The sequence below is a fragment of the Lepisosteus platostomus genome, chromosome 4 (assembly GCF_059453375.1).
Source record: "Lepisosteus platostomus isolate fLepPlt1 chromosome 4, fLepPlt1.hap1, whole genome shotgun sequence".
Classification (NCBI taxonomy): domain Eukaryota; kingdom Metazoa; phylum Chordata; class Actinopteri; order Semionotiformes; family Lepisosteidae; genus Lepisosteus; species Lepisosteus platostomus.
The window spans coordinates 15,497,645-15,523,232 of NC_142614.1; the positions used below are offsets into that span (position 1 = coordinate 15,497,645).

At 42.4% G+C, this 25,588-nt stretch overlaps 1 protein-coding gene across 3 annotated transcripts in view; it reads left to right on the forward strand.

Moving 5' to 3' along the window:
• Nucleotides 1-17,024, forward strand: part of slc1a3a (solute carrier family 1 member 3a) — a 34,702-nt gene extending 17,678 nt beyond the window's left edge. For all 3 annotated transcript variants that reach the window (XM_088628694.1, XM_088628695.1, XM_088628696.1), the window contains exons 4-10: nucleotides 751-955; nucleotides 4,324-4,366; nucleotides 7,105-7,376; nucleotides 8,692-8,925; nucleotides 9,405-9,599; nucleotides 10,963-11,097; nucleotides 14,209-17,024. In XM_088628694.1, coding sequence (XP_088484820.1) covers nucleotides 751-955; nucleotides 4,324-4,366; nucleotides 7,105-7,376; nucleotides 8,692-8,925; nucleotides 9,405-9,599; nucleotides 10,963-11,097; nucleotides 14,209-14,419 — 1,295 coding nt within the window. In that variant the 3' untranslated portion in view covers nucleotides 14,420-17,024. The remainder of the gene's footprint in view (nucleotides 1-750; nucleotides 956-4,323; nucleotides 4,367-7,104; nucleotides 7,377-8,691; nucleotides 8,926-9,404; nucleotides 9,600-10,962; nucleotides 11,098-14,208) is intronic.
• The last annotated feature ends 8,564 nt before the right edge of the window (nucleotides 17,025-25,588 follow it).

Here is a 25,588-nt window from a genome sequence, read left to right on the forward strand (position 1 = left end):
TAAACTAGACCTTTCCTCAAGCCACATCTCCTCTTGAGTCCCCGGAAAGCTCATAGATCTCTTCATTTTTGTTATGATGTATTATTTGACTAATCTCTGTGGATCTTAGACTTACTTCCATTCTGTTGTCGCATCAACCAGGTTAATCATTTTGGCATAGTCTGCCAGTAACACTCTTCAATGGTCCTCATCACACTCATTGCACTTGCTAGGGTTCTTTAGAAATCCCAGTCCTGGTCCTGGACTGCAAGCCCAAACACCTGCTGGTTTATGTTGCAGACGAGCTCTCAGTTACACAGTTCAACTTTAAATCGACTTAATAATTGGATTAATTTGAACTGTTAAACATGTAGGAGGATGCCTTTTAACTATCTCAAAAGTAAAATAAAATCCAAACCTTTGAGCAAAAAAAAACCCTTGCAAATATTTCAATGAAACAGCTTCTTAGTTCCTTTAAGGCTTCAGTTAGCTGTGTTGGCCTTCAGGACCAGTACTGGGAACCTCTGTTCTGTTGTACCTGTAGTGATTTGCCACTCTATGACATCATAAAACAGTGGAATGATTGACACCCAATCTTAGGTCATCCCAGAAAGACAGATTGCAACTGTACCTTGTTGGAAACATTCAGGGGGTACATGGGTAAGATTCTTGTCTGTGATGTAGTCAGTGTTTGGTAAGGTCAGTGGGTACACAAAACCTTTTTTTTGCAGTCCTAATTCAGTGACAAGGTGCATGTCCCTCTGTGGTCAGGAATGGCAGCCCTGGACAGCAAAGCCTCTGGGAAAATGGGCATGCGGGCGGTGGTGTACTACATGACCACCACGATCATCGCCGTCTTCATCGGGATCATCATGGTCCTCATCATCCACCCGGGGCGGGGCTCCAAGGACGAGTTCACCAAGCAGCAGAAGATCGAGCAGATCAGCCCTGCGGATGCCTTCCTGGACCTCATCAGGTACTGACCCGGGAGCCACGTGTCCGTAACGCCAGGCTTCCCAGGCTGGGTCCTGGAGGACACCACTGTCCTCCAGCCTGCACTCCGATGGAGCTGAAGTCTCGGTTGGTTTAATACTTTTCTCCATTAGCAGGGTCGATTTCAAATAAGTAACAACATTTTGAGGGAGAAAGTTAAAGAAAGTGAAAACCAGAAGAAGGTGATGTCTTGCTAAGTGATTTCAACCAAAAAAAAAAGTTTGAGGGCAGAACCAGTTTGATTTTTTGTGAGTTTTTTTTATTCACATTTTGACCACAGGAGTATAGTTGGTGTGCATAGTTTCCAGTGGGTTCGGACACTGGGTTGGTTTGGGTTGTCATCTGGAGAATACACTAGCCCTTGTAGGGAAGGTCTTGTGGAGCAAATTCACTAGGAGAACCAGAAGGGCAAAGCTTGACGACAGTCTGTCAATCCGTGTGGTTGCTTTGCTGGTGGAATCAGCATTGAAGCTTGCAATGGCTTGTGGAACCCAGGCTCTGTTTTCAAGAGGAGTACGTGACTTGTGCTGTAACCTGGCATTTGTGGACATGATGTGTAATCACATGCGAGCCACGGATTAATAACAATGCTGGGACAATGTTATTGAGCTACTGAAGGCCTGCTGAGCACAAGCAGTGCCAAGAGGTTAATTAGATGTGGCTCTGGTCACTGTCCTTGAGCAAGCAAAGGTCAGTAAATTTGCTATAAGAGAGGCAAGACAGAAATGTGAACCATAGCAATGTGAAAAGTAAAAGGCACCATCTGGAAGACCAAACTGGGTAAATTAAATCTGACTGGTAATTTAAATATCCTTTTAAGGCTTTAAAAGCAGCCTTTACAAGTGACTGTCAAGACATTAGGGAAGATAGCCATATCTAAGAACAGCTTTGAATGGAAGCAGTTTACAGTTTTGGTTGTACAGGATGGTCTCTCACAAGTTTGCTTCTTTGGCTCATACATTAGGAGTTGAGCATGGTTGACTGTAAAATGCATTTCAAATAAGCATTATGCAATATTCAATAATACAGGGGAAAGGGTTGATTGGAGGGGATTACTAACAGTTCCCAGAGCCCTACAAGAACATCCAGACTGTTTCTTGTTCTGCTTGTTTAATTAATTCCTGTAGTTATTCATGTAATCGGACAGTTCTAAAACTCCTTCTCAATCCTCAGAAACACCAGCATGTCTTACTTGTATTATCCCTTGAATCACTTGTGTATTTAAAATATGTATTACCTGTGAAAGACTTGTTGAATATCAATGATAAGTTGATCTGTTAATTAAGAGTTCCAATCAGACCCAGAGAGCGACAGCCCAGGAGTGTCAGAGTTTGGAAACCCTCTACTGATCATATTAAGGTGCTAAATACTCTAAAGCTTTCAAAACCTTTGCAGCATATTTTCCTCCTAAACCATCTCACCAACATGCAGCCCATGAGCAGAGGTAAAGGGTAAACATATTAAGGATCATGATTTTTCAGAACTTGTTCCTCCGGCTCAACTGAAAGTGAACAATTGAGGAAACAGACCCATAAGTAGTAGTTCTGCCTTGTCATAAAAACTTCAAGCAGTTGCTTGAGTATCAAGATAAGGATGTATGATTAACAAAATTTACAACATTTGCTGATTTTCAATCTCTTTTTTAGCTTTAACTCGAGATTCAAAAAGCATAAATTAAAAAGTAAGAATTGTACAGGATGTTTTAATACATACATGAGATTCCACTTTGTAATCCACAATGAGCTCTAAAACATAATTACTAGCTTAACTGGACCAATGTCCAGTTCTTCTTCTTCTGGACACAAACACAAATTCTGGACGTAAACAAAGATCCATGTATGCAGAGACACAGAAAGATGAGTCATTTAATTATTTCTGACCATGGGTAATGATACAGCGATGATGAAGTGGGACTTTATTATGCCATCCTGAGATCGGCACAGGTCTGAGGAGACCGGGATTTTTCTTCTGAGTCTCATGGGGAACCTTTCTGCTGGAGGAATGAAGGGAGAAGTGTGGCTGTGTATGAACTCCACCTCACCCTACAACTCCCACCAAGCTTCCCAGGTTAACAAGTCTTAATTGGCCGCTAATTGCCATGTTCAGAATGGTATTTGGAAAAGGTTCCTGACTGGATATGGTCCAAACAGGAGCTCTTGGCCAAAGTGGGGACATTTAATCTTGGACTAAGAGCCTATTATTTCCAGTCCAAACTCCACTCTTTGGTCTGTGAGAGTACTGTATTTGCGAAGCTCCCTAGGGTAGTGGGACTAGCTGGTCTGAAATGGTTTGGTTCACACCACAAAGTGCTAGTTTCCCAAGAATTTGCAGTTCATAAGGAGCCTGTTTTTGTAAGCAGTAAACAAAGTAGTCGTTTTTGTAAGTTTGCTGGATATTCTAAAACAGACTTTAATGCACAAAAAAGACAATTAAGCACATAAAAATGTGTTTTTGGTATCACTTTAAAGAAAGGGCCTCAGATTACCATACTGTAATCGAGAGCATTATCAGATATGGTATAACAGTGTGGTTTGGTAATTTATCAGTTCAATTAAGATGCCAAATTACCTGTCTCATCCAAACAGCTTTGAAGGTCATGGGAGTGAAACAGCACCTCTCCCTGCAAACAATCTTTGAAAAAGCCATAATCAAACAGGCAGAAAAATTATATCAGATCCTTCCCACATCCTCAATTCTGAATACCAACTTCTTCCTCCTGGCAAACGTTTAAGGGGTTCCCAAATGTAAGTCTAACAGATACAAACATTCCTTTGTTCTACTATCCATTAAAGCTGTCAATACAAATGGCAAGGATAAACACATTTTTTTACCTTTACAATCCACTTGTGTGCAGTATGTTTTGTAATGTGTTAGAAATGTTATGTTATCTTAGATAAGACTAAGAATGATGTCCCATTGAATACAACAACAGGAATGTCAGCATACTTCAATTTTGTTGACAAGTTGTTCTCATACATTGTATAGCCCCTTACCCTAACCACCACCGAAATAAATGTACACATCAAAACTACAATTGCAGAAAAACAGACACAAAGAAATGAAACATTTATACTGTATATACACATAACCCTTGACCTGGATGAAGAGCTTCTTTGCTCTGTGTAATCCTCTGTCAGGAAAAGTCATGAAGATTTTTACTTTGATACACTGAGATCTGCACACTATCTTGCATTTAAATATTTTTATACAAACAGAGGCTCTAACCAAACTGCAAAGCAATATTTGTCTCTGGGGATTATTAGAATTTTCTTCTACAGTGAATGTAATTCCTTCACATAATATTTTAATTTAATTTAATCTGCAATGAGTCTTCTCTTTTTTTTTCTGCAGAAACATGTTTCCCCCCAACCTGGTACAAGCCTGCACACAACAGGTAGGTTACTGTCTTATACCTTTATGTGTAGTGTGGATCAATGCACTATCAGACCTATTATTAAATAATATGTCATTTGACATCTAGCCTTTTATCATGGTTTGAAGGAGGCAGGCGTTCTAAGCCCTGTGCTGGTCAAAGTTTGGACAGGCCTCAGAACACCTCTTTAGACTCAGCTCTTCAGAAATTAAATTAGTAGCTTTTTCTCTGACCTGAAGGAAATTGGCTTCTCAGTGCCACTTTAAAAAACACAGACTTGGCTGGCTGTGACAATGGTGCCCCAGATGGATGTTGCTTGCCAACAGACATTAGTTGCCATAATGCATATCTCACCTATCGTGCAGTTTCCAGTTCTCCTAGTCAGAATTGAGACAAGCTTATTTTCATTAATCTCCTTAATCTTGAAAAACTGGGCTCATTTGGCAGGTGACACATCCTAACTTGGAAACATGTTTGTAGATTGTAGTCTATGTCTGCTAAACTGCTCAGGGCAACCCTGTAACATCTGTTTGATACTGGTTCTCTGACTTAGTTCTGGATTTTGTACAGCTAAATGCGAAACTGTGAAAACAGAATAAAGACGTATGATCTGAAACATGTACAGTAGATATCCAAAGGGCTGAATATATACTGTAGGTGACCAGAGGTAAGATAAATGACTGAGCTTAAGGTTTTTAAAGAACAATTTTGTCCCTTAGGAATTTTTTTCTTTGGTGTTCCTGATGAGCAACAATTCTTTCTTGTGCAGGAAATTATCTACCACCCCTAAAAAGTATTAACTTACCGGTTTCTGCTGAAGAACAAAACGTTTTTATTTCTCTGCAAGAGAAGACAACTTGCTTTTGTTTAAAGAATTTGAAAAGGACTCTTAAGAATTGTGCCAAATATGTCACAATACGTTTTCATGAGATGGTGGATCAGAATCCCTTCAAAGGAGATGCGTTTTGTATTCAAGGAAAGGGAGAAGATATCAATAACATCATAAAATACTGGGCGGTCTGGTAATAAAGAGGAGGCTTTTAACACGAATCAGTGTGCTAATAGATATTCAGAGATGTATGCAGCAGCAGGGAGGGATTGGTATTATTCTTGTCTTGCATTTTAAATGGAAGAGGTTGTAACATGCTGGTTGGTGGCCATATTTGGCTTTCTGAACTGGCAGCAGAGCAATGGGCTTGTAGCATGCGGGAGGGTCCGGAAACAGGCCAGTTTGAGAGGCGGCCCGCTGAGGCCGGACAAGGAAGGGCAGCTGGGACAGGACACTGACCGCAGGGGACTCTGCTGGCCTTGGAGCTGCGTTCCAAGCGCCGTCATGGACTCATGGGTCCGCTGGGACTGACCGAGAACAAAAGAGCGAGACGCTTGCCTGCTGTCTTCAGAGAGGAGATGTTTTTCCTCCTTGTAAAGAAAGGCACCGTGTTTTTTGCAAGATCTGTTTTCTCTCACAGTAACACTCACTCCACCTCTCTCAACTCATCATCCATTTACTAATCGCTTTATGTATTTAACCAGTACAGGAGCCAGAGCTTATCCCAGCAAGCAGTGGGAGCAAGGCTGGGTACATGCTGGACTAGAAGCCAGTCCATTGCAGGGCACGCAGACACAGACACAAAACAAACACACACGCATTCACACCAGGGCCAGTTTTCCCAGAAGACTATTAACCTCCCAGCATGTCCCTGGACTGTGGAAATCAGAGGAAATCTAAACCAACAGTGGGTGAACATACAGACTCCACACAGATGGCCCCCCAGGAATTGAAAACAGTGCCCCAACCCTGCGAGGCCGCAATGCTAACCACTGTGCCACCAACCTGCCCATCTCTGTCAACCCTCATTTTTAATTTTAGGAACGACAAAGGAACTTTGACCGCTGCCTTCTTCAGAAAAGCATAGAAGTATACAAAGAACATGAGATTATGTCTCAGACAGACTGGCACAGATGGATATTATCAAGAGGGGGAAGATGCATAGATGATATGGACAGTCTTTGTGATTTCAGGGCATGACTCACAAAAATAATGTAACTTAATATAAAAGCACATGAAAGTGTGGTAATAAAGGAGGTTAAAGGAGAGAAAGTGTGGTAATACTTTAATAATATTAAAGTATTATAATATAATAATATTTACCAGCAGCCATATCACATTGCAGCTCACAACTGGCAACCCACTGAAGCTCAGCAGGTGTGAGCCTGGTCAGTACCTGGATGAGAGACCTCCTGGGAAAAACTAAGGTGGCTGCTGGAAAAGGTGTTAGTGGGGCCAGCAGGGGGCGCTCACCCTGCGGTCTGTGTGGGTCCTAATGCCCCAGTATAGTGACGGGACACTATACTGTAATACAGGCGCCGTCCTTCGGATGAAACGTAAAACCGAGGTCCTGACTCTCTGTGGTCATAAAAAATCACAGGGTGTTTCTCGAAAAGAGTAGGGGTGTAACCCCAGCATCCTGGCTAAATTTCCCATTGGCTCTTACCAATCATGGCCTCCTATATGAATCCCCATATATGAACTGGCTTCATTACTCTGCTCTCCTCCTCACTAATAGCTGGTGTGTGGTGAGCGTTCTGGCGCACTATGGCTGCCGTCACATCATCCAGGTGGGGCTGCACATTGGTGGTGGTGGAGGGGAGTCCCCATTACCTGTAAAGCGCTTTGAGTGTCCAGAAAAGTGCTATATAAGTGTAAGCAATTATTATTATTATTAATAAAGGAGATTATCTGTGTTTTTCCATTCTAGTTCAAGACGCAGTACGGCAAGCGGATGATCACTGTGATGGTGGTGGTGAACGATACTGTCTTCAACCTGACGAACTCCTCCCAGGAGATCCAGAAGGAGGAGATCATCCCCATCCCTGGCTCAGTCAACGGGGTGAACGCCCTGGGCCTGGTGGTGTTCTCCATGTGCTTCGGCCTCATCATCGGCAACATGAAGGAGAAGGGTCAGGCTCTCCGGGATTTCTTCGACTGCCTCAATGAGGCCATCATGAGGCTGGTGGCCATCATCATGTGGTAAGGCTGCATGCCACTCTCCAAGCCAATAGCCTACACGGCAGTTTAACACTCACGCTGACGCAGAGTCCTGAGCTGTCTGTCGATCTGCTCGTTACTGTGCAGAGCAGATCCTCAGCTCATGGCTGAATGAGATCCTGGGATCAATTAACTAATAATCACCACAGGGCCCAAAGGGCTAAAAGGCCGTCTCCCATCTGTAACAGTTCCCATGTTCTCATTTATACATGTGAAAGCACTGCCCTAGAGGCTGTCAACAGCATCTCGAGCAACTTCATGCCCATTTGGTACTTTATATAAGCAGCCAGTATTAAATGATGTATCGCACTGCTCAGCAGTTCTAAAACAAAAAAACACAAAAATATAGTTTTGTTCTGATAGGAAAAACCATGGTTTGATGTTGTAGTTGAGTTGGTCTTTGAGACAGAGCTGTAATATGCAATAAATGGTCACTCACATAGACCTGCTTGAGTTTTAATGTATGTGGATGTATTTCTTCAGAGCTGGTGTGTTGACAGTGGTGGTGTGGCCAGCTGCATCACTGACTTGGATACCTTTGAGACTGAGCAACCTTTCCCAGACTTTTAAATATTGCTGACTGATGACGTCATAACCATCCTGGCACTTAACAGGCAACTGCCTCACTGGATACTTACCAGCCTCCCCCAGACAGGACAGAACAGACAGGTGTACTGAACTTTTACAGAAATCGTCTCCCCATCATTGAAAGATGAATTGTTTTTCCTTTTCCTGTCATTTTATTAGAAACATTTAAAAGAGTTTTTCAGCCTTCCATCTAGAAGCACTCTGCGAGACTGACCTCTTCCTTTCTTCCAATAGTAGTCTTCCCTGGCTTTTTCTGAGCAGAGGAAGTTAAACACTGGATATGATCACTGTTATATTTCATCACGCTGATTAGCACGGAATTATCTGTGTTGGAATTTAGAGTTAATCTTTGTGTAGGAACCGATAGTCTTGAGATTTGTGTTTTATTTTTACTTTTTTAGTTCCCTCTTCAGATGATTTTCTGTACTTTCAGCCTTCCTTCTCTGAAAGTACTTTCAGTCTTTAGTCATGGGGTAATTAAGGATATTTAAGGATCAAGAGTGACTACAGTAAATTCAGGTTAATCCAGTGTTTTATACTACACAATGGAAGGAACTAATCATTAATTTATATTAGATCTAAGATGACAATTAGAGGAATTCTTGTTTGATCAAAGATCGACACTGATCTATGTGTGTTACCACTTATTACATGTTACAGTCTCAAAGGTTACCTCTTCAGCATAGGTGTTTTGTTCTCCCTGTCTTAGGTACGCTCCCCTTGGTATCCTGTTCCTGATCGCTGGCAAGATCGTGGAGATGGAGGATATAAGCATGATGGGAGGACAGCTGGGGATGTACACAATAACGGTCATCATCGGCCTGTTCATTCATGCCGTGTTTGTGCTGCCTACCTTGTACTTTGTGGTCACGCGGAAAAACCCGTTTGTGTTCATCGGAGGGCTCCTGCAGGCCCTGATCACAGCCCTGGGAACATCGTCCAGGTAAGAGCAGCTACAACATCCTGGCAAGACATACTGGACAAGGAAAAGAGAATTGCAATTCTAAAATCCTGTTTTAAGAGTGAGTCTTTTCAGAAACGTAGCCAGCCTTCCAGAGCTAGCTGTAACATTGAGCGTAGTTTTCTTACACACGCCAAATAGGTTTGTTCTTGAGTGCTTATGGAGAGCGCTGATGCCAGCAGATGTTTTAAAGTGCACCAAACAGGACTTGTGATCCATCTAGGTCACTTTGTTACTAGTAGCGATTTGATTTTAGGATCTCACCAATGAAGCAATGATTCAACAGCATGGCAGGTTAGCCTGTTCCGTACTCAAACCACCGTTTGTGTAAAGACGTGCCTCCTGTGCTTCAGTACAGCAGTAGCGTAGTGTAAGCCTGAGCTTGTACACATGGTCCTCCGCTTCATACCGTAGTCCAGAGCGCCACAGGTCAGCCCCACCTTTCCCTGTGTCTGCTTCAGCTCAGCGACTCTGCCCATCACCTTCAAGTGCCTGGAGGAGAACAACAACGTGGACAAACGCATCACCCGGTTTGTCCTGCCAGTGGGCGCCACCATCAACATGGACGGCACGGCGCTGTACGAGGCCCTGGCCGCCATTTTCATCGCACAGGTGAACGGGATGGAGATGAACTTCGGCCAGATCATCACCATCAGGTACCGAGCTTCCTGTCCCGCTGTTACATGGCTCCAACAGGACGGACCAAGTGGGATGTGAGAGATACAGAATAGTGTCCTAGTAGCGTATTTTAAGTACAGGGTATATTGCAAATCTTTAAAAAAATATTGCCAGATAATAGTATTTTTAAATGCATTTACACAATAAAAAGTGATAATATGTTGATCTTTATGTTTAAATATATTTCAGTAATGCACTGATAACTGTGCATTACTACACACAGATACTAATGCGGATGTTAGTCTGTACATCCCATGTTAAAGAGCTTTAGGATATGTAGTGGGACCAGTAGGTTTTATAGGTAGTTTAAAAGGCTAAAAGAAGTAAATAGATTGAATTATATTTCTATACTGATTTTTGTTTTTTATATTTCTGTGTCAGGTTGCTGGTTTGTATAAATTAAACACATATGAGTGCTGATGAACAAATCACTGTGATTCCAGAGTTTAGTGTTCAGTGGTTCCGCGTGCCCTGTTTTGTTCACTTCGCATTCATGGTGTGTGATGATAATACAGCATGATGAGGTACACCACAAATGGCATTTTCCCTAGTCTGTGTCATTACATTTGGTGATTTAAACAGTGTCAGAAATGTTTAAGATCTCAGATCTCAGTTGTTTTTTAGGTGGTAATGTTTTTTTAAAAAAAAAAGTGACTTGTGATTCTGTATAAATGCCATTTGAGAGATTTTACTTAAAGTACTTAAGAAGCAGAATTATGCTGAATTTATTCATATATTTCTGTTGAATCGTATCCAATTCAGGTTCACTGTGGCCTGGTAAGCACTGGGCACAAGGTGGGATACACCCTGGAGAAGACGCAAGTCCATCACTGGTCATAGACAGAAACAAACACACACACTCACACCAGTTTTCCCAGAAGCCAATTAACCTACTAGTATAGGTTATACACAGACAGCATCCCAGGAATTGAACCCAGGGCCCCAGCACTATGAGGCAGTAATGCTAACCACTGTGCCACCAAGCTTCCCTTCTGCTGAATTCTGAACCTTTATTTTATACATCCAGCTGTACCGCACTCTTTAATGGAAGTGCTACCTAGTTGCTAACAAGCACTAGGCAGCATAGTGTGCATGTTAAATGGTCTTCTGACCCGTGGGTCAGGGGTCATTACAAACCCCTGGCAGGGCTCTTGCTACGTTGCTGTGGAGCTCTCGAAAGAGGTGAGGCTGCTCTGTTTCCATGGCTTTCAGCATGCCGAGCAGCCTCAGTGGGCACAGGTGGGAACATGCTGCTGTAGAACGTATGGTGTTCTCTTTGCATGTGTACCTGTCTGGCAGGGCAGTGTGTGTTTCTAACAAATCTGCTTTCTTTTTCTCCAGCATTACGGCAACAGCTGCCAGCATAGGAGCAGCAGGAATCCCCCAGGCTGGCCTTGTAACCATGGTGATCGTGTTGACCTCTGTCGGTCTGCCCACCGATGACATCACACTCATCATTGCAGTGGACTGGTTCCTGTGAGTACTTGCTCAGCACGCGACTTGGTCCTGTTTTCCTGAGGCCGTGTTTTGATTTCTGAAAACGGCAGGACGTTGGCAAGGATACCTTGTGTGTACAGACTGCACCAGGGCAAGACAGACTGTGCCTCCTGGCTTTCCACCCAGACAGGCTGAGCATTGGGTCGAATTGTGGGACCCTTTCTCCCTTGGAGCACGCGATTCACTTACTTGCACACTCAGTAGTCAAACATACATGGTTGTAACATATAAAAAGCCAAGTGCAATTACAGGCACCCCTGCACCTTACATTAGCTCATTCACTCAAACACCTCTGTTCAGCAGGCTGGAAGAGGCACCACTGCCGTTCCAGAGTTGTCCTAGGTAGGTTTGAAGCAGTCAGGGTACCCCCTGTTATTCTGCTGCTCCAAAGCTCTCTAAGAACAGGCCTTGGCCACCAGTGTGAGTCAGATGTGGCAAAAGCTCAGCGTGAGCATGTCAGGGAGAGAGCTCCGTCCTGGTTCTTGAATCTTGAAGAAACAGCTTCCTTAAGAGGTGATTTAAATCTTACTTCATGCGCCGGCAGCGCAGTGGTTTTAAGCCCAGCGTGCTGAAGATAATTGCTTAGGCAAGAGCAAGTCTAACAACTGAATCTCTTAAACGGTAGTGTTGCTCCTTATTTAGTCACTTCTTTACCCAAAGGGTTGTGGGAGTGTGGAACAAGCTCGGTCAAGTCGACACTTTGACTTCTGTCAAGAAAAGACTGCATGAGGTCTTCGGCTGATTTACCAACAGTAACTAAATGGTCTCCTCTCGCTTGTAGCCTTTCTTTTGTTCTTATTTTCGTAACGCAGTCCGACATCTTCCAAAATAAGAATGCTGAAAAAAAGGGCAATAAACGGTGGAGGGCAGCTTTTGAAAGAATAAAGTTTATTTCTGTGTGCACTTTTCTCCAGGGACTAAATGAAGATCATTAAACTAATTTCTACTGAAATGTCAATTGGGTTTCAAATGTAAGGTTTCATTATACTCTCACCTTGGCTTACACTCCACAGAGCTTTGTAAAAACTGCCTTGCAAATTGTTAACCAAAGAATTCTTCAAGGCCATGAAATAATTGGACTTCTTGATTTGACGTTAGAACTGTGCTTTTAGGTTAAAGTCTAGTTTTAGTAAAACCCCACATTGAGACACCCTGAATGACTGACACACTTTCATAGCATCTCCAGAGTCGTGCTCTATATATTTTTCTTATGTGCATCCTGTACTTGATATTAACACAGAACAATAATTAGTTGGCCAACTCTAATTGATTTCATTTTTAAAATACCCCCCTTCCCCCATTAAAGCCCGAACTAATTAGAAAAGCCCTTAGCTCTGTTTTAACTAGGATAGAACACATGGATAAGAAGAAGATACTCTCAGAAGTGCTTAGCTGGAGAAAGTGGACTATAATGTGAACTGAGGTGAAACACTGGAGAGCTACAAATAAGTATATTTACAATTTCTGGTTAAAATATGTATATGTTAACTACATATGAATGGGAAAACACTTTTGCCATCAATAAATTAAACACTTGGCTATATTCGATTCATAAATATTGGGGATCTTAAACACCAGAATACTGATACACCTGTTAGATATGAAATATAGAGTTCAAGCAGAGATGGTCAGTGGGGAAACTGGGAATATCCCAGTTCTTAACGACTAGGAATTATTTTTATAGCCAATGAGGAGATTGGAACTTTTCAACCACCGGCGTAAAGTGATGGATAAACATCCAGTGTAATCATATCCTGGTCTCCTGTGGCAGAACTTCACCCACAGGTCTACAGTTCCCGTCTCTTGTGTGTCTTTGTAATTCTCTCACTGGGGAAAGCATGAGGAGGGGGGACTGCCCTTTAAGGAGATGGAGCCTTTTCAGAAGCCTACAAAAGGTTCCTTGTGTAAGCGCAGTGGGAACCGTGATCTGCTTGGTAAAGGGGGGTTTAAAGGTGTTTTACCCTCCAGCTGGGGGCCAGAAAGGCATTTCTTAAGCTGAGATCTTGAGGGAAGAGGAGTCCATTAGCCCCATCAAAACTCATTTGAGAACTTGTCAAGGGGGAACAAAAAAAAAAACTCCAGTTTCCTGGAAGTACATGAAGGATGTCAAATGATAGGTGCGAACAGGTCTCTCTGGAGGAATAGAGAAACTGTCCTCAGCTCTGCTTAACTATGGTGCTGAAAATAAAGAAATCCACAGGGATGGGAGGATTTGGAGTTTCCTCCAGTAAAATGTGTTTTTTTTTTTTCCCATGACTTGTTGCTTATCGAACACGGTGGATAGCGCTAGTGTTTATTTTTCATTTGCAGGTGAAAACTCTTTGCTCCTAGCGATTGGTGCCCTGGAGAGTAGAAGTGTTACTTTAAAAGCGTCTCTTCTGCGTGCTTGTATCACTGCTCTCTCTCTCCAGCCATTAATTGCTTATCCTTCCCGCAGGCGCCCCTGTAGAATAGCTGCAGACAGAAGACCTGTCTCGGTTTTCTGCTTCAGAGTGGGCTCCTTGAGTGTACGCTAGTACATCACGATGACATGGGCAAAATTATGTCTTTTAAAGTAACATTTTCCATTTGGTAAAGTGAACAAGTTGTGCCACGTTCAGACAAGACATGGCTGCGTCTGCTTGAACTGCAGTTTAGCTAGAAGAAAAATGTTAATGTTGTCGCTTTAACAGATTCTTATACAAAAAAAAAAACATGAATAAAAGTAGGAACATAAAGAAGATCGAAAACCAAGAGAGTGTCTTTTGGTGTGTTTTGGTTTGTTCACTTGCTGTAGCTTAAAAATAAGTCTCATCTTCTCGTTTCTGGACGTCTCTCTGAACGATCACCTGCAGCGCCTCCAAGTCACTGTGCGCTTTTGGAATGAAGCTATGCTCGGAAAAAAAGCACAGCAGACGAGCTCAAAAGCCTCTTTTACCCTTTCTTTTATATGTCTCGGCGGGACTTTATGGATGATGTGCTTGTGTGACAGGCTGAAAGATAGCCCCACGCCGCACAGTGGAGTCGCTCTGTTTTCCAGAAGTGATTTGTTCAGTTAGTTCGGTGCCATTGTGCTCAACCTCACCCACTCCGTGTCCTTATAACCCACAGGGACCGTCTGCGCACCACTACCAACGTCCTGGGCGACTCTATCGGGGCGGGCATCGTGGAGTACCTGTCCAGGCATGAGTTGCAGTCGAAAGATGCCGAGATGGGCAACTCGGTGGTGGAGGAGAAAGAGCTGAAGAAGCCCTACCAGCTCATATCCCAGGAAAACGAGTACGAGAACGAGAAACCTCTGGACAGCGAAACCAAGATGTAGTGTTCACACGCGTTCCCGGGTCTTTCTTGGGGAAAGGGGGCATTTTTTCTTTAAAACAACAACAACAAAATATACATTGCGGGTGTCGAGAGTTTCCCAACCACCGCATTCATTTGTTTCGTGCTGTTGCTGTTCTCGTTTTTTTTAATTCGCTGTCTTACTCTTGGTTAAAAAAAAAAGATAAAATTTAAGATAAAGGCATGGAATTCTGGCTCACACATATACTGTAGGCGTACCTGGGATGAAAAACTTGCACCATGTATACATTAAAAAAGAGAAGGAATTAGGTACAATCCTGACCATTTTTCTATTTGCTTTTGCTGTGATAGGCCATTAGTGGTTTTGTACAGCCGAGCGTCCTTTGTCAATAGATACCGAGAGCATTGTAGTTTAATGCTAAATGTGCTACATTTACTAGTTTCTGTGGGATGGGGGGAAGGGAGGGGCTTCTTTATTGACTTTTTCTTCTTTTTAGTTTGCCAGCTGCATCTTTTTAAGCGTTAAGGTTTAAATGGCATTTTTATTTTCAGAGGTAAACACGTTCCAGTGTGAAAGTGCTCTATTGGTGCAATCTGCGAATACGAGAGGAGTTGGCTAATTTTTTTTTTAGAGGAAGGAATTTTAATTTTCCGTTTCTTGCCGTCACCGACACCGTTAAGACCCTCTTACTTAAGGTTACGGGATGAATTGACAGGAATATTGATATGCCGTGTCATTCTAAAATACATGTCTGATTTCTTTTAGTTGAAGGGAAGCTGTAGGGGGGAGTTGAACAGCGTGAAGTGTGGGGGTGAGGGTTTGCAGGGGTTCGCGTCTTCACTTATTCTAATCTTCGCCTCAGAGTTTCTGTTCTGAAAAAAGAAAAGGGCACCCGTGGGGATACGGGCTCAGCCGTGCCGTATGAGGCCGTTCACGGTATCTGCCTACCGCGACACACTGCAGGTCTGCAGTCAGTACAGGTTGGCCGGCTGTGAGCCTCGTGTTTTGTGCGTCTTTCTTGCCTAACATTTGCCCTGACCCTCACAGAAGCCTGGGGCGGACCGGTTGGCGTATCTCAAAAGCGTTTTTATCTCATACACAACGTTAATGCCCAGCCAGAGTGCTGAAAACAATTCACTCTCAACTGAATTTTGTTTAGCGGTTACGTTATTTGTTTTCTTTCCTTTTTCAAAGCGTCTGAATCCAATCAGAAGCCCCGTACGGATTTATTTTACAGGTCCCTTCTTTTGCACAGAATTAGTAACAGGGTTACAATATATACCTGATACACAAACTCTAATGACACACACCGCAGGCATTTCGGTTTAGACTGAAAGGACTCCTAGAGTTTCAGTAACAGCATTTGGCGCAACCAACAAAATCTGCGTTTTGTGATTGATTCAGAACAATTTTGAAATATGTGGAATCCGATGTGGGTGCTGCTAGTGGGAAGGTATTCTTCAATTACTTTCCAACCTTACCAATTCAAAACCTCACTGGCCACCAATGCAGAGCGGTGAGTTTGGGGGTGATGTGTTGGGACAAAAGTGAGTGCAGGTGACTGTACCTGATATCCTAGGGGTTAAGAGTGTGCCCAGCAGTGGGGCCAGGCATTGACCCGAATCTCTCTTTAGGGTCTGAGCAATAAAAATGTACATTTATTGATTTTTGGGAAATATGGGGTGCAAATAGTAATGAATTTAAAAGTCCATGCAGGCATTGGGAAGGTTATTAAGCTAAATGTGAAATCCTGGCTCCATGTGGTCCCCTAGACAACAGTCACCAGACACAGAAAGGATTAGGCACTGAGCCGAACTCTATATCTGGGTAAGCTTTATAAAATAAAGTTTCCTTTATACATTTTTAAAAGTTTTATTGTCAGGTTTGAAAATGATGCATTTGTTTTTATTTTAATTTTATTTTGCTGTTATTGTTACAAAAGAAGGCTACAATTTACCTACAGAGTTTTGGCACTGTGCTTTGACAGAAGCCACTTCAGTGCTAAAAAGCACAGGCGCTCACTTGATTTACATGAAGAATATTGATTTAACTAATATTTGATCTTTTGTTCTTTTAACAGTTGCCAGGTTGTTTTTTTTCCTCCTATAGTAGGATAGGTAAACTGTGCCTTCTAATATCTGTGGCTACAATTTTTTAAAAAATACATAGATGTCCTTTAATGACAAATTTTTATTTTGCTAACAGACATTGTAGAATGTAGAAATGTGTTTCAAAATTTTTATATAGAGAATTGTGTAGATACATGTGTACATTAACTGTAGAGAACTTGGAATAATGGTTTACTTGTGGAAACTACGCTGTACAGTTGCTGCAAAGACGTGGTCTTTATATTGATAACTGGACAGTCCATCCATCCAACACTGTCTGACACACAAATTGTAGCACAATGTGTTATGATTGTATAAGAACTAACTCTAATGGAAACTGTGATTTTTTTCATTTTAATGTTTTTGGGTTGTTTTTTTTTTTGCTTGGCATTTGCAATTGGGTCTGTATGTAAATGCAGCACACGCGCGATTTGATATACAAAAACAAATAAATAAAACATAAAGGTAGGTTTGTCTCCAGTAAATATAGTTTTAAATAAAATCTCAAAATGAACATATTGAGATGATTGTGCTCCCTTTTTCAAGATCCTCTTCTGTTTTTCTTGTTGTAAGGGTTCAAATTTGCTTTCTGTTGTGCTGTGTTCCGTTTACATAGACAAATCAAGAGCGACCACCCCACACACACAGGAACCAGGAAGTCACTGGATTCCATTATTTCCCCGGGTGCAAAAACACGAATAAGAAAGGTTAAAAACAAGAAGGCCATGGGCACAACTAGTTTGTCCATTGTCAGTAGCTCACTGACTGGGGGATCTCATCCAGCCAGCCCTGCCTTGACAGGAGCCAGGAGTTTGGCTTTGACATCATGACAGGGTAGCCTGTTCCAGACGCCTACAACTCTTTGTGCTCCGTTTTGGGCCGTTGTTCCTTCATCAAATCACCTACCCTTTCTCACCTCCGTCCAGCCTAAACTTTTTGTTTTGCTTATCTTTGATTATGAAGAGATGAGGCAGCGTGTTGTGAATGAAATAAAGATAACTGTCACGGATGTCGGAAGGGACAAACCGTGGAATGACAGGAGAGCGAAAAGACCCTATGCGTAGTGGCGAGACAGGGGTTTAGCCCGGGCTCAGCTGTTCAGGGAATGCCATATAGAAACCTAAGCCCTCAGGTAGCGGACGTGGGGCGACCCGTTGCTAGGCGGGTCTCAGGACATCCGAACGTCAATGCTGAGCGAAGGCAGAGGGAAAGACCCGGAAATATATAGCCCCAGAGAGAGAGAAACACCAGAAGGAAAGCAGAGAACCGGAATTGAGAGACAGGACAGAGAAGGAGCGCCCTCTGGCTACTGAGGGCGTGACAATAAAAACAACAATTATAATAATAACAACATCATCATAATCATCATCACTCAAACATTTTGGAATACAGGTTGTGTGGAAGCTGGCAGACAGTGGCAGGATACAGCCTGGACAGGATGCCAGTTTATCATTGGCCACTCACATGTGGCAGAAAATGAAGAGAAGTCTATGAGTCTGGGCACCATGTCTTTGCACTGTGGGAACACTAAGATACAAGCCACCGTGATTGCACCATCATCAAATATGATACATAGCACAAGCACTGGAGTCTTCTATTCAGGCCCCCATGACATTCTCATATCATTTAAGGTGGACAGTCAAACAAAATAAGTACAGTATTTGAAAACTGTATTGTGCATCATTGGAATGATACACTTTAATTAGTATTTAAATTGAGAAAAAACGATTCAAAGCCAATCCAAATGAAGAGATATGCTACTAGGTGATAGCAAGAAGAATCTTTTCTTTGTCTTTGCGCAGAAAACTGGAACTTTGAGAAGTTCACTGCACATTAAGATGAAGAACAAAAATATTTAAAAAGCCAGTTATGCTATATAAAACATTTATTACATCACTATTTATAATCATGCCAGTTTTGTTTCCAAGGAAACAAAATATCTATATTTCACTTAAAAATATATGCAAACCTTTTTTTAATTACATCCTCATTTGGAAAAAGCTGAAAATCTGCTGTCCAGTTAATAATCCATGATTAATGATACACGCTTTTGGGCTGTTACAGTTCTAACTGCCTGCCCATTGTTCACTGCTTTTGTTTAAACTGGTGGTTTCAACAGTTCCCGAAGATCCTCACAGGCAGGGTCACATGCTTTCCTCCAAAAGACTTGCCTGGATGCAACAGTGCTCCATAGGATATAAGATATAAGTTGGTATAGTTTTAATTTAATGTAATCACAGTACAATAGATCAATTAGAAAATAACTTTGTTTCAAATGAAGGATGCCAACACTTCTGTCTGCATCTTAAACTGTCTACTCTGGGGTGAACTGGACACATCTGTGGTATAAAAGTCAGGCTTACTATCCAGAGATCTCATGTTCTGTCCCTGCTGATGGCCCCAGCTGCTGTGGGGTGTGCGCACTACGCTATACAGCTGACACTGGATATTCCCAGAGAATTCCCTGAGGATTTTATCCACAGACTAGAACCCGTATTGGAGACTCTGCTATCTCAAGCTCAGCTCTCAGTCCTATAATTCTTTTTCCTAACTTGTGCTCCCATTAATGGACCGGTGAGCTCCAGGACTATACCATCTCTCACCACCTTCTGGTGGCTCCATATCTGACAGCTGTGTTCCAGCTGCCACCCCCCCACATCACTCGCCATGCTATTGCATTTTTCCCTGGAGATAATGCTCCTGCACAGCGCTATGTACAACGTCTAAACTTCACTTACCAGCCTTGAGTGATTGAAACCAACTTGTCCCAGTTTTACAGGCGGCTCAGTGGTATGGCAGGTAGCACTGCTGTCTCGCAGCTCTTGGGTCTAGGGTTTAACTCTGAACTGGGGCACCCTCTGTGTGGAGCTCGTGTGTTTTTCCAGGTGTCCTCCCAGAGCTGTGTCGGCCAGGTTAATTGGTTTATCTGGACTTGTGCTTCCACAATAGATGTCAAGCTGTGTAGACACCTCCCAGGAACGATGAGCAATAAGATTACCAGGGCAAGAAGAAACACACACAAAGAGTTATGGAATGTGGATCACTGGAACAAGTGAAAAAGTTAGGACGTTTTTACAGGGCTAGATTTTCAGACATATTCCAAAATTTGAATTGCTATTTACCGTGCAGTCATTTTTTAAAGCAGGCAGGTGTTAAAACAGATTTTGCACATCTGGAGTTCCGTTAAGGGTGGTATGGTGGCACTATTGTTAGCATTGCGGCTTCACTGGCATTAGGGCCCTGGATTCAATTCCTGAGATGCTATCTGCGTGGAGTTTGTTTGTTCTCCCCGTGTGGGAGTGAGTTTCCTTTCACAGTTCAAAGACATGATGTTCGTCCATCGACGTCGACGAAGACCACGACTATCAAATGATTTTTAAGATTTACTGAAATGTGTCCTGAGATGGCTGATGAGTCCAGTTTGGGTACGGAAGTATCTACCACGGCATATGGCATTTAAGACCAGTGTTTGCTGTGGCAGAGGTGCTGACAGCTCTGGCTTTTGGTGTCTCACGCTTCCTTTCGGCCTCGGCCATGCGGCGTTCTTCTGCAGCCTCTGTTCCTCTGAGGATCTGCCTGCGCCATGCTGTGTGATCAGATGCGAGGCTTTCCCAGATGTCGACGGAGATTCCTTTCATGGAGGTTTTTTGACTGTCCCTAAAGTGCATCTTGTGTCTCCCAATGGGGCGCTTTCCCTCTGCCAGTTCAAGAGCAAGAGCTCTTGGGAAGACGCTCATCGTCCATGCGTAGGACATGTCCGGCCCATCTGGCCTGAGGTTTCTGCAGCAGGGTGTGAATGGTAGGTTAATTTACTCCTGGGAAATTGGCCTTGCTATGAGTGTGTGTGTGTGCACTTGTGACTATGTGTGTCCTGAGATGAACTGGTGTCCTGTCCAGGGTGTACCCTGCTGTGCGCCCATTGCTTGCCAGAATAGGCTCTGACTCCTTCGTGACACTGAATTGGATGAAGTGGCTAGAAAATGGATGGATGAAGTTCAGATAAAACATTTAAATTGCTCAAATGGCTATAGTGAACAATATAGTGAAAACTATAGTGAACCTGTTGACAATACTGAGATTTGAAAAGAGGTTTTCCAAAAAAGAAACAAATAAATAATTATTGGGATAACCTAATATAACTTAACCTTTTGTTGGTTTTCTTTCATTTTACCTTTCTCGGAGTGTGACAAACAGAATGCTGCTAGCAAGATTTCACTTTTTTTTAATAAAGTGAATGGGGTGTGAGATTCTTTTTTTGTGCAGGATCTTAGCCAATCCACTGTTTACCATCAAAATAACTTCACTCCGGGAATAAGTGAATAGAAAGCAAATCACAGCTCTACTGCTGAGCAGACCATTCAGTTTTCCTCGATCAGAGAAGGGGGATTTACTGGCAGGTGATTAACGCAGCCTACTTTTTACTGTCTCTGTGTGTCTCTCTCTCACACACACTCTGTACAGAGACCAATGAGAGGCCTCTTTCTCCCCTTCAATTCAGGATGACATTCTTGCATGGTGACATCATACTTTTAGAGACAACATCAAAGGGCTGGGAACCCATTTTGCAAATGAGACACAACCAAAGGAACAGATAAATAGCAGCGCTTTCTATCTCCTCATGGTGCTTTTTGATCCTCAATAGCATGGCCTGGCAATACCTAATACCCAACACCAGGGCCAGGCCTGCAGCGCAGACAGTTTAGGACTGAGCTAGAGAGACAATGAGGCTGGAAAAAGTTTTCCTTTCTGAATTAATTACAACAAATCCTCACAAGTCAAAATTAAAAACCAATGTCTTTTGAGAAGCTTCTTTCCACGTGCATCCTGATTTGCCCTCAGAGCTGCAAATGCACAAATTCAGGACTTAATGCTCTACGCTTCAATGAGGAGACTCTGTTGCTCATCTGTTTTGAAAACAGTGGAGATCCTTAACACTAGCCCTTTCCAGTTCCCCGGGACTGAGCCCTGAATCTTTTGCTCCCTGTCTCAATGCACAGCTATCTGTGCAATCACAGCTACCCAGAAATCACAGGTGACATGTAAATGCAAGTCCCTGTGGATTCAGAGGCACGGTCTGTAGAGATTCTTTATTGAGCCTGTGCTGAGGTCAAAGGTTCTGGCTCAAGTCTGGGCTATGCTGTGAGATTTCTTGCTCTCTGTAGGCAAGGAGTCAGGAGGCTGGGAGTTGCTAAGAACACATGGAGATCCCAGAAAGTGTAGCAAGGCAGACTCGAACACAGAACCCTGCCCCTTACAGACAAGAGACAGTCCAGTCATGACGCAGAAACAGGCGTAAAATCACTGGCGCTACCTCACAGCCAAATTAACAACATTTGCGAGAAATATATAATACAGCATTTCTACAGTAGCTTACTTTTCAAGGGGTTGGAAACCACAGCGCACAAAAAATATGAAAAGGGCAAACAGCCCCATTGTTCATAATTATATATTTTTTTTATTTTATGTTTAATCTGTTTCACTGTAAATTCAGTCTGTGCCACGTGTTCATCATATATTGATCACCTAAAAAGAGCTAACAAGAGCTTTAGCATAAAGTTCGTATGTTGAAAATATTAGAAACGATTCACGGGAAGTCAGGTTTTTGCAAAATGCCGAGCGGGGAGAGGTTAGAGGCGATTTCATCCTTGGTGGGTGTGTCCCCAGTATAGCCAGTACTGTTTACGACACGACAGAGAGACAGAATCACATGAGCTCGATCGGCCGAATGGCTTCTCTTATCTCTGGCCTATTCTGTTGTTAAGCCATAAACCTTTTGTTCTTTCATCGCTGGAATTAAATACTTTGTTGTATCTTGTTTCATGAGTCTCCGAAATCTTTTAAATTTAGACTCATCCGACCAGAGGACTTTATCCCCGTAAAGCTTTTCAATGCTCGTCATTACCATCCTCTGTCTAGAGTCACACCCTAGGACAGCACAGCTAAGTGCCACGTTGGCGTGGTAGGCTCGAAACGTAATCCTCTGGGATGTATAGCGGGGGAATGAAAGCGGAACTAGTGTCGAGTTCATATGGGAAAGGTGCTATTGTAAGCGTTTGCTGCCACCTGCTGGACGACAGCTGAAATGCCCACAGATCCTGTATATAATAATGTCTGTGTGCGAGTGTTGACTTCTCAAAATCTTTAAATAAAATCTGACATCTGATATGTTAAAGTATCAACACAAATCAGCAGGAGAGGTAACTTTCTAAACTTGCAATTAAGCTAATGTGCCCATACACCTGTTAACCTAAGATCTTGAATGACTTATTCTCCATTTAAAATATTAGATTAAAAACACTGCATTTTCCAGTCATTGAGTAGATTTGTCAGTAGTTGTTGAATTTAAACAACTAAAAAATAGAATGCAATTTTTCTAACAGAACAATACAATTTTTCAGATTCAGTTCTCTCTGCTTGCTGTGGGTTTTAAGAAGGCTGTATAATGACTTCTACTCTAGGTTTTCTTCTGATTGTTTTTTCACTTTCCAATACCTTCTAAAAAAAAAACTGAGTCTTTTCTCAAAACCATTTGCCTCACTCCAGTTCTTTGCCTGCTCTCTGAGAACATAGAAACACAAAGAGGTCCGGAGAGCCTTTATGCCCCAATCAGCTCATTTCGATTTCTAGTAGCTGAATGATTTCATGATCTGATCCAGCTGTTTCTTGAAAGACGTCAGGGGTATTAGTTTCATGTTTCAGCAACACTGCCTAATTGTTTGTTTGGCTTCAGACCAATAAATTAGTCATATGTGCTCTTTTGCTGCTTGATTAATTTATTTTCTCCCCTGTGCTGGGCTCATTGACCATCTTGGAGTGGAAATGTCTTTTTAGTAAACTAACCTGGGTGCAGGAAGCAGGCAAGAAGCTGAAAGCAATTTAATTTTAAATAAAAAATATTATGGATTTGAAAAAGGCAAGTGAAGTAGCTCTTTTATAGGAATAGTTCATGTTTGTACATGATGTACACACTATGGCTTTCCAATGAATAAATGTAGCTAACACAACAGAAATGCTAGCAACAGACTTAAATTTCAATGCTTTCAATCGCAGCAAATGGACCACAGCAGAGACCCAGATTGTGACATAACCAGCTCCAGGCAGTCAGCAATGGTGCCCAAGTGTACACATTAGAGCCCTCTCCAGCTTCCAGCTTTCAACAGCTATCACCTCTCAGCCATGTGGAGTCCCACTGTTTCTGCCACAAGACAGATTTTGAACAGATAACTGTTTACTGAGCATACAAAATCTGCATTTCTATATCGTGATGTGTCCTGTGCGCCTCTGCGCGAACAAGCAAGGCGTTTTGTGATTAGTTCCAATTCCTCTGTGGTATTCGACTAGCAATCAGCACAGGAAGTCTTCATTTCAGGAGCCATCTTGGGACCGAGTTTCAGTGTAATACATTCATGCAGCATAAGCGCTTGTGGGATTCTTGAAGTGTGAGAGCAGAACCTATATCCTTGTGCCACCAAGAACAAAACTAGGCTTTTTTCATTTTAAGGTAATTATTATGCAAATGCTAAAAGATGGTTAAGAAGTAGATGGAAAATGAGCAAACACGACATACTCCGAAAACCACCAATGTCAGTGAGAAGCCTCACTGATAGTAGCGCCACCAGCAGTGACTACAAAGTTTTTTCATTGAGAGACCGAAACAATTGCTTCTCGAAAACTGATGTACAATACAGTATATAAGCCACACTCCTGACCTTATAAAAAAAAGGTTCCCAGGCTGCCAGCATGCGGGCTGCTGTTGTCCACCTACAGGAACAGTTTCGGAATCAAGCCTATCACAGCGCTGCTCTCTGCTGAATCACCTCACTCAGGAAACAGACACTCAGAAAAGAACATCATGAGAGGAGGAGATATGTCAACCGAGCCCATCTGGTACAGTAGCTAGCAACTACTTGATCCAAGGATCTCATCCAGTTGTTTCCTGAGAAGCCGGTGAACCAGCTGTGATAACATAGTAGAGTAGCTTGTTTCACACTCCCACAACTCTTTGGGCAAAGAAGATTTACATGAACATCCAAGCAGTTTCCACCTGTGTCCTCTGATTCATATTTTGGAGAATTCTGCCAGGTAGACTTTGTCAGTGCTTCTGAAGATTTTGAACATGTGAATTAAATCACCCTGTAGTCTTCTCTGTTCAAGACTAAAAAAACAAACCTAAAAAGTTTCAGTTCCTTTTGGCTGTCAGGTTAGGACATTCCTTTAAGCACTGTATCCGGTAGCTCTTCTCTGGACTGACACCACTGATGCAGTATTTTTCTTTTAAGCATGTACTAATTGTACATAGTATTCAAAAATAGTTCTTTAAGACTTTCTGTTCTGTCATCTATGTTTTTAGTAGAACATTTGCAGTCATTCTTTTTTTTTCCATAAAAAATACAAAATTAAATCTGGACCTTATGCAAACACAGCATACATCCTTAATTTTTAACTGGTATTATATACTGCCACCACGAGAGGGCACATTTTCCCCCAAATCCTATTTTTGCATCTGATTGATTCGATGATACAGGTGAAAACACTGATGTAGGCAAATTAACACGTCACATATTACAGTCTATATATTAGCTTATTATTTCTAAAATTTGACACTGAGCTTTTATAGTACTTCTGTGTTATTTGTAACACATATGAAAATGATATATATGATCTATGTGTGGAAATGGAAATTCCTACAGAGATTTGAGTTTCTTCTTTCTGCTGCAGTTTATGCTTTTCTTGTCACTTAGCCCAAAGAAAATGACATGATCTGAAGTCTGTGTGACCAAACTGTACTTCCCCTGAGACTCGCGTGCATGACCTCTCCGTGATTGATGTCCTGGGTCCCCTGGGCAGGAACACCATCTTTTTGAGGTGTGTCTGAGTAAACACAGGAAGCTGGAAATGGCACTTCCTGTTGCAGGAGCAAACTGCTTCGTTAACGGGACAAGATAGCTGATGTTTGGACGGAAGGGGCCAGTGTCAAAGGGAAACTGCCACCACTGACCGCTCACATTTGTAGAAAACAGTTTTTTAAGAAGTGAAACAATAAGAAATGTTCAAGACTCCATTCCAGGTCTCACTACGCAGA